General features: G+C 38.0%; 1 protein-coding gene across 1 annotated transcript in view; it reads right to left on the bottom strand.

The window, feature by feature from the left end:
* LOC107676602 (pecanex-like protein 2) overlaps window positions 1–9,253 on the bottom strand; it is a 28,993-nt gene that overhangs the window by 13,263 nt on the left and 6,477 nt on the right. Inside the window, 13 exon segments of the mRNA XM_016471181.1 lie at window positions 678–789; window positions 944–1,053; window positions 1,234–1,325; window positions 1,436–1,546; window positions 1,642–1,813; window positions 1,913–1,945; window positions 2,032–2,185; window positions 3,710–3,852; window positions 4,016–4,151; window positions 4,268–4,346; window positions 4,466–4,608; window positions 6,074–6,218; window positions 6,694–7,749. Coding sequence (XP_016326667.1) covers window positions 678–789; window positions 944–1,053; window positions 1,234–1,325; window positions 1,436–1,546; window positions 1,642–1,813; window positions 1,913–1,945; window positions 2,032–2,185; window positions 3,710–3,852; window positions 4,016–4,151; window positions 4,268–4,346; window positions 4,466–4,608; window positions 6,074–6,218; window positions 6,694–7,749 — 2,486 coding nt within the window.

Below are 9,253 nucleotides of genomic sequence, written 5' to 3'. Positions count from 1 at the left end.
CACAAAAATGAACTGGAACTCTGAATACTAGGCTACTTGTTGCACAGTTTTTCTTTCGTTTTCTTAATTTATTATTTATGTAAAAATATATTTCTCGTATAGGCCTATTTATCGTTATATAGGCTATATAGGCCTATAGCCTAGCTTTATTATGTTTTTCTTCGCTCGTAGAAGCGCTGCAGGTGCGTGATGTGATATGAAGACCGTGTGAATCCTCATGTTCTGTTGTTTGCTGCTTTTTGCGCATGTAAAATTAATCCCCGGGAAACAAATGTTAGTATTTTTTAACGGGTCACAGACACGTATCCTTTCTAATTTAATTAAATTCGAATTTAAAATAATCTTGTCGGTTAACGGTTAATAATCGGTTAACGAGCGTCGGTTGTCGGTTAGGAAAAATAACCGAAATGAACATCCCCAACAGGAATAAATTACATTTTAAAGTATATTCAAATAGAAAACACTTATTTTAAATTGTAATAATATTTCACAATACTACTGTTTTAGCTATCTTTTAAATCAAATACATGAGAGACATAAAAGGCTTCTTTCAAAAACTTTTTTTTTTTTTCTTCGACTCCAAACCTTTGAACAGTAGTGTACATCTGATTACTCTTGTCAATTCTCAGGTGAAATAAAAGACCATTTCTGAATATTAAGTGAATAAAGGTACCCACCACTGAGCCTCTGAGTTTCTCTTGAAGAGGGTCTGTGCTCTCAGCAGATATTTCCTCCTCCTCTTCCTCACCATGTCCAAGTGATGGCATCAGCTTGGATTTAATCAATGAGCTGAGATAAAAATCAAACAAACAAACAAAAAAATATGTGCTTACAAACAGTGTTTGGTTTCTGAGCATTGACATATTTTGAGGACTTCAAGGTACGGCAGCAGTTCAAAATGTTCCTAACTAAATGATCTGTGGAAAGTGCCCAATGTTCTTACAAGAACACAGATGGATCACTGCTTTGTCGACTAAGATGATAGGACAGGACCACTAGCAGGGCACAGAAACCAGAGAAAAGTGCTGGAATATGCTGTTCATCCCAAGGCTCCTACACAGAAGATGCCATTGCCATTACAAACGTATAATCTATCTTGTATTGCATTAAAAAATAAACTAGTTACTAGTAACTAGTAGCGATGAGCTTACTCATTTTTGAAGTATACTGCATCATTTTATTCCAGCAGATTAAATGCATGTTGTCAAAATACATAATTCCAACAGATCTTACCTTCAAAGCGCCAAGACAGAATCCGTAGAGTAAAGATAGCGCTATAAGACTCCGTACGATGCAGTACGCGGCAGATGGGAGCCCAGTTGCAGCTAAGCAGAAATCAGAAACATTTGTTTCCTCCCGTTCTGAGTTAGAAGCATTTTTATTTATCTATGTTTTGACAAAAAGTGTCCAAAAATTATTTTGCATGGATACAGACCTGTACCTCCAAAAAAGTGCATGTCGATTTGTTCTAAAAAGTATATAACAAATGTGTTGATTTGTGGAAAGAGGCCAAGAAGGAATGTTACTGGAAAGCAGTATGTAAACCCTGTAAAGATCAGATCAACATCAAGTTTGACTACATGTATGTCCATCTGTAATTTTTCAAACATACTGTATGTTTCAATGCAGAAAATCACATACCGACTATAATGTCTTGCAGGTACTGAAGGGCATCTGACGTTACTATTGTGATGCCATAGACGGTGGACACAGGGAGGTCTGGTGTTCTCAATACTATCTCCAAAATCCAAATAAGGCCACAGAACATACAGAAATATGCAGCACGACTGTAGATGACAATTTGGTTATGGCCCTGTAAAAAAAAAAATAGGCTGTTTGTATCAGCTTTCTTCATCCTGTTAAAAATAAAAATGATATGAAATTTACTTGAATTCTTCTCTAGTAAACTCACATGAGTAGGTGAAGCCGCATCTGGCTGAACACGCTATAAAACATAAGAGGCTTTAGCAGGCAGACAAGCAGTAGATTCATTTTCAGCAAAAACAGGCTGTAAAATGAGGAACGGGGTACCTTCAGCAAGGAATACTGACAGCTAGCAATGACCAGGCAGAACTGAAAGACCCAGATGTCTTTGAAACAGCCCTCATTTAAAAGCACAAACCCCAGAAAAGCCACCAAGAAAGCTAAGAATACAGCTACCATGTTCTCAGTCATATCCTCGTTCCTGCAAAAACAATGCGCATCTTTCTATTCCTGTGTTATTTGAATAGCAATGCAATATCTAAAAAGGATCCCAACACTTTCAGTGTCACACTCACCTGTCTAATAATGCAATCAAGGTTAGGCGATCGTACAATATGTTCACCCATTTCCCAGGAAAAACCTTTAGTTTGTAGTACAGCTTTCTTGAGGGTTTCTCTTGGGTTGATGTCTCGGACAATTCATCTAAGGAGTCCTCCTCCTGTGCATGAGAAATATTTAAGCCCTCAAATGGTGAGTAAATGTTGTGACTGAATATTACATTTTGAGTGAACTATCCTACAACAAACTATCAATGCTTTCTATGTATTTCTATTGTGTTATGTCAGTGTCAGCTTAATATGTGGAAAAAAGGGATTCTATACCTGGAAGATTTCCGGATGGGTTCTCCTGGGCCGGAGTCGGTGTGTTGGAAGGATGCGCCGCTGGAAGGGGCATTCAGAAGGACCTCCCACTAACCCATCCTGGCCCTCAGAGCTTGAGGATGTGGAGAGGAGATCACTAATGGAGAGATGGTGACATTGCAACTCTCTACCAGCTGTTTTTATTCTTAACTTAATTTTGATTTAATATTAATTGATGTGATTGTAAAAGAGAAGTGGAATAGGATACTGCACCATATGTTTCCCGTGATGAGCTCGGCACCAAGGGGTAAGTTTAGAGCTCTTTCATTGTACAGTTTCCGAGGTCTCTCTCCTGTATATATTGTACATGTTAAAAGCCCAGCTCTACATGCACAAACACCAGATAGATATGACATTGCACATAATGCACTACAGTTGTGTCTGTCATTGTTGTCTGTCCACTGTACTCACTGTGAACAGTGTGAAAAGTGTAAGCCTCCTCTTTGGATGTAGCCTCTGGTCTACAGATGACCTGAAGCATGGAGCTCTCCGACTGGGACGTTTGTGAGGGTAGAGAATCATAATCAGGGTCCCTCTCCTTATCTGTCTGTGGACTGTGAGGACAAAAAGAATGTTAACCATAAAAAGTGAATTTGTATTAATAACTGTTGTTTTTTATATGAGGCGGGTACACACACTACCATTCAGAAATTGTATTTTTTGAAAGTCTCTAATGCTCACCAAGGTTGCATTTATTTGAACAAAAATACAGTAAAAACAGCAATATTGTGAAATTGTAATAACTTTTTAAGTTAGTGTTTTCTATTTGAATTAGGGCTGCATGATTATGACTACAATTATGATTTTTGTCATAATCATGCAGACCTAATTCAAATAGTGAAATTGCGATTATTAATTACGATTATCACAATTTAAGAACTGAAAGACCCAGATGTCTTTGAAACAGCCCTCATTTAAAAGCACAAACCCCAGAAAAGCCACCAAGAAAGCTAAGAATACAGCTACCATGTTCTCAGTCATATCCTCGTTCCTGCAAAAACAATGCGCATCTTTCTATTCCTGTGTTATTTGAATAGCAATGCAATATCTAAAAAGGATCCCAACACTTTCAGTGTCACACTCACCTGTCTAATAATGCAATCAAGGTTAGGCGATCGTACAATATGTTCACCCATTTCCCAGGAAAAACCTTTAGTTTGTAGTACAGCTTTCTTGAGGGTTTCTCTTGGGTTGATGTCTCGGACAATTCATCTAAGGAGTCCTCCTCCTGTGCATGAGAAATATTTAAGCCCTCAAATGGTGAGTAAATGTTGTGACTGAATATTACATTTTGAGTGAACTATCCTACAACAAACTATCAATGCTTTCTATGTATTTCTATTGTGTTATGTCAGTGTCAGCTTAATATGTGGAAAAAAGGGATTCTATACCTGGAAGATTTCCGGATGGGTTCTCCTGGGCCGGAGTCGGTGTGTTGGAAGGATGCGCCGCTGGAAGGGGCATTCAGAAGGACCTCCCACTAACCCATCCTGGCCCTCAGAGCTTGAGGATGTGGAGAGGAGATCACTAATGGAGAGATGGTGACATTGCAACTCTCTACCAGCTGTTTTTATTCTTAACTTAATTTTGATTTAATATTAATTGATGTGATTGTAAAAGAGAAGTGGAATAGGATACTGCACCATATGTTTCCCGTGATGAGCTCGGCACCAAGGGGTAAGTTTAGAGCTCTTTCATTGTACAGTTTCCGAGGTCTCTCTCCTGTATATATTGTACATGTTAAAAGCCCAGCTCTACATGCACAAACACCAGATAGATATGACATTGCACATAATGCACTACAGTTGTGTCTGTCATTGTTGTCTGTCCACTGTACTCACTGTGAACAGTGTGAAAAGTGTAAGCCTCCTCTTTGGATGTAGCCTCTGGTCTACAGATGACCTGAAGCATGGAGCTCTCCGACTGGGACGTTTGTGAGGGTAGAGAATCATAATCAGGGTCCCTCTCCTTATCTGTCTGTGGACTGTGAGGACAAAAAGAATGTTAACCATAAAAAGTGAATTTGTATTAATAACTGTTGTTTTTTATATGAGGCGGGTACACACACTACCATTCAGAAATTGTATTTTTTGAAAGTCTCTAATGCTCACCAAGGTTGCATTTATTTGAACAAAAATACAGTAAAAACAGCAATATTGTGAAATTGTAATAACTTTTTAAGTTAGTGTTTTCTATTTGAATTAGGGCTGCATGATTATGACTACAATTATGATTTTTGTCATAATCATGCAGACCTAATTCAAATAGTGAAATTGCGATTATTAATTACGATTATCACAATTTACATTGAATGATGTTTATACCATTGTTTGAATCAACTGCATGCCATATTTTTAGATGAAAATAAACAAGCTGAAAACACTTTAACTGAAACACTTTTATAGCTTTTTATAGTATTAAGCCACAAATGTCAACTATATATTGGTTTGGTTTCTTCTTTATTAAATAAAAAAGTAAAAATATACATGTTATTATAATGTTATATTAATACTAAAATTAAAACAGTGGAAAAACCCTTAAGATAACCTGTAGAAAGAAAACAAACACATCGTAAGCACGCAGAATAACATAAGTGGACTTTGAACGATTAATTGCTGCTTTAAATGATTGCATAATTGTGGCATCCGTAATTGTAATCGCGATTAATTGTGCAACCCTAATTTGAATATACTTTTTTTTCTTTTTTTTTCTGTGATTGCAAATCTGAATTTTCAGCAGTCTTTACTCCAGTCTTCAGTGTCACATGATCCTTCGGAAATCATTCTCAAATGCTGATTTGCTTGAAAAATTATTTTCATGGTGGAAAACAGTTGTGCTGCATAATATTTTTGTGGAAACCATGATACATTTTTTCAAGATTTATTAATGAATAGAAAGTTCAAAACAACAGCATTTATTTGAAAAGGAAAATGATATTTCAATGCTTTTGCGTTCACTCGCAAAAACTTTGGCATTCGCTCACAGAAGTGTTTCATTCTTGCAAGAAACTTTGCATTTACTTGCAAAACATTGTTTGTCCTCCAAACTTATGTTATTTACATTACAAAAGTTTTGCGAATCTATAGTTTCTCAGGGGAACGAGAATACAAAAGCATTGAAATACAAATTTTCCTCCCATCCCATTTTTTTATCACCATGTACCTTTAGTGTCTCGGTCCTTGCTAATTAAAATAATTAATTTTTTTTAAAGGTTCAACTGACCAAAAATTTTGAACAGTAATGTGTACAGTATGTACATATTATTATATTTTAGTATTGTTATTATTATTAATAACAACAACAACAATAATTGTTTTAATCTATTCTCTATTTGTAAAAATATCATGCTTCCGTTCGGGTTTAAATAGAAAGTAAATAGCAGCAGTCATTTAGCAGATGCGTTTATCCAACGCAATTTACAGTATGCCAGATGGTATAATAATGCCCACCTCTCTGGAGAGACAATAGGAATGAACGTTTCTGGAATGGTTTTCATTGTGTCTGTAGCCAGACTGTTTGGGGGATTTGGACGCTCCTGTTGTTGTCCTTTGGATTCTGACACATCCAAGTTCTTCTCCACCATCATACTTTGCTCTGAAAAGAGTTGGACCATTAGTTTGAGTAAAGATATTAAATCCAGTGTCATGCATAAATCAGCACTCACCATTTCGCTCTTCATTCTCCTTCTCAGCCTCATTTCCTCCCCCAAATCTGGTGCTATTGATAGACTCCAGCAAAGACACAAACTCAACAAAGTTGGACTCATTGGGTATCTGTCCCTCCTTGGCTTCTAAGTCTGATTTAGAGGAGGTCATTGTACCGAGCTTATCTTTAGCTCTATGGCTAATGAGGACAGCGTCTCGTCCACTGTCGATACTGAGTCCCCTAGCATGTGATCTTCCACTCAGAGTCCACCTCATATACACTGCCGGAATTTGCAAGAATCCATCAACATCCACTTTAAGCTCAGCTGGGTCATTTTCCTCAGTGTAGGAGTTCACATCAATGCCTGAGGAGCTGTTATGAGTAAAGATATTAAATCCAGTGTCATGCATAAATCAGCACTCACCATTTCGCTCTTCATTCTCCTTCTCAGCCTCATTTCCTCCCCCAAATCTGGCGCTATTGATTGACTCCAGCAAAGACACAAACTCAACAAAGTTGGACTCATTGGGTATCTGTCCCTCCTTGGCTTCTAAGTCTGATTTAGAGGAGGTCATTGTACCGAGCTTATCTTTAGCTCTATGGCTAATGAGGACAGCGTCTCGTCCACTGTCGATACTGAGTCCCCTAGCATGTGATCTTCCACTCAGAGTCCACCTCATATACACTGCCGGAATTTGCAAGAATCCATCAACATCCACTTTAAGCTCAGCTGGGTCATTTTCCTCAGTGTAGGAGTTCACATCAATGCCTGAGGAGTTATTTTTGGTCACTTGGGGGCTCAGGTTGGGCATCTCAAGCTCATTGTTCTCTATTTCTTTGTATTCTTGAGCAGAGTCAGAACTGATTGGCTCTTTGGCAAGAAGACTGTCTTAATGTTCGGACTTCTCCTGAACAGAGCTGTCTCCTGCAACAGGTGTACCTTCTTTTTCATCACCTGCAGAGGGTTCCTCCACTTCGTGAGGCGAATCGAAGGTGATGACAGGAATTTTGACAGGACAGTCGGATTCTCCCAGGTGGGACTGAGCTGACTCTAAGATGCTCTGTTTGACGGACTCCTCCAGTTCGGCTGCCGTCTGTGGGTCACAGCTCATTGTGATTATGATCTTCACCGTATCACTCTCGTCCAGGTGGGCCGAGGGACTCGAGTTGTCAACCAGCACCACGGCAATTTCATCTGAGCAATAATTCTCCTCAGGTATTTCTCCATCGTTGGCATCTCGTGTGATTTCTAGAGAGGTATTATTGTTGTTGGGGTCGGTTGGGGGTTTGTCTTTCTCCTCTATACTGTCTTCTTCATTCACAAGGGAAGGTGGTTGATCATCCTCAGCTTTGTCCCTGTGGGCTGAAGGAATCTGCTCTCCCTGCAGGAGTGGGGCAGACTGGTCAGTGTTGGGACTGAACACATCCTCAGGGGTGAGTCGCTCCTCCGCCTCTGGCCTAGATCGTTCATCACTCTGACCTGTAAAAGCCAGTCAGTATACAAACAGCATGTTTAAAATGTCAAATGGACATATGGTTTATGAAAGAATTGAATTCAATAGCTACCAGATGATGAACCCCATTGGTTGATATCATCAACTGATTTAAATGATTCAACCAAAAATGAAAAAATTCTGTCATCATTTACACGCCCTAATGTCGTTACATAAGACTTTAGTTCATCTTCGAAACACAAATTAAGATGTTTACTGAAACTGAAGAACTGTTTACTGAAGATTTCTGCCCCTTCATTGAAAGTCCCAGGTATCCAAAACTTCCAAGGAGTCAAGGAAGGAATAGATTTTACATCCAAACAATGATTGACACACATACATAGAACATATAACATTTGTGACCCTGGAGCACAAAACCAGTCTTAAGTCGCTGGGGTATATTTGTAGCAATAGCCAAAAATACATTGTATGGGTCAAAATTATTGATTTTTCTTTTATGCCAAAAATAGGATATTAAGTAAAGATCATGTTCCATCAAGATATTTTGTAAATTTCCTACCGTAAATATATTAAAACTTAATTTTTGATTAGTAATATGCATTGCTAAGAACTTAATTTGGACAACATTAAAGGCGATTTTCTCAATATTTTGATTTTTTGCACCCTCAGATTCCAGATTTTCAAACAGTTGTATCTCGGCCAAATATTGTCCTATCATAACAAACCATACATCAATGGAAAGCTTATTTATTCAGATTTCAAAAATTGACCCTTATGACTGGTTTTGTGGTCCAGGGTCACATTTAGTAAACACAGAAGCTCAAACGTGTTTTTGTTCTAGCATATGATGCATGCTCAAGGCATTTTATAACATTTTTGTATCTTCTAAGTTTTGGCGACCAGGAATTTCAATGAATGACAGTCAGTGATTATTATAATTTTTTTTTTAATTTGTGCTTTTAAAGATGAAAGAATTTTCATTTTTGGGTGAAAAATGAATAAAACCCCAAAACCAACGTTAATCTGGGGTGCGTTTCCCAAAAGCATCGTTAGCCAACTATGGTTGCAAGTTCTGTCGTTACCAACATAGTTTAACGATTCAGTGTTTCCCGAAACCATAGTTCAAACGAACATTCGCAAACTGCATCGCAAACTTGTGTCGTTGGAACAACAGCTCTTCACCTGTGGTTAGAGGCATAGGTCGTTGTTAGTTTGGGATGTGTTCTATTCAGAGTTATCGACCCTATGCCCTAATATTTTCGAAGATTTCACCATCCACTTTGAGTGATTTAGAAGAGTTAAAGTTGTGGTGCTTAGATCTTACCTAATTCGCCTTTAAATATTTTTTTTTATTACAAATTCAGTTTGAAACTATATAGCAGCGTGGCCCTCGAAATTATTCTCCCTTCGAAGTGCCCTCTGAAAGCATTAATCATGCCGATTGGAACGCAGCCTTAGTTTCGTTTGTGCGAAGAAAAGGTGAGTTTGTCAAGTGAGTATCTTTGTTAAAACATTCATAAAGACAAATTT

Source organism: Sinocyclocheilus anshuiensis, unplaced genomic scaffold (genome assembly GCF_001515605.1).
Source record: "Sinocyclocheilus anshuiensis isolate Anshui unplaced genomic scaffold, SAMN03320099.WGS_v1.1 scaffold204, whole genome shotgun sequence".
NCBI lineage: Eukaryota > Metazoa > Chordata > Actinopteri > Cypriniformes > Cyprinidae > Sinocyclocheilus > Sinocyclocheilus anshuiensis.
This window is presented reverse-complemented; position numbering and strand designations above follow the sequence as displayed.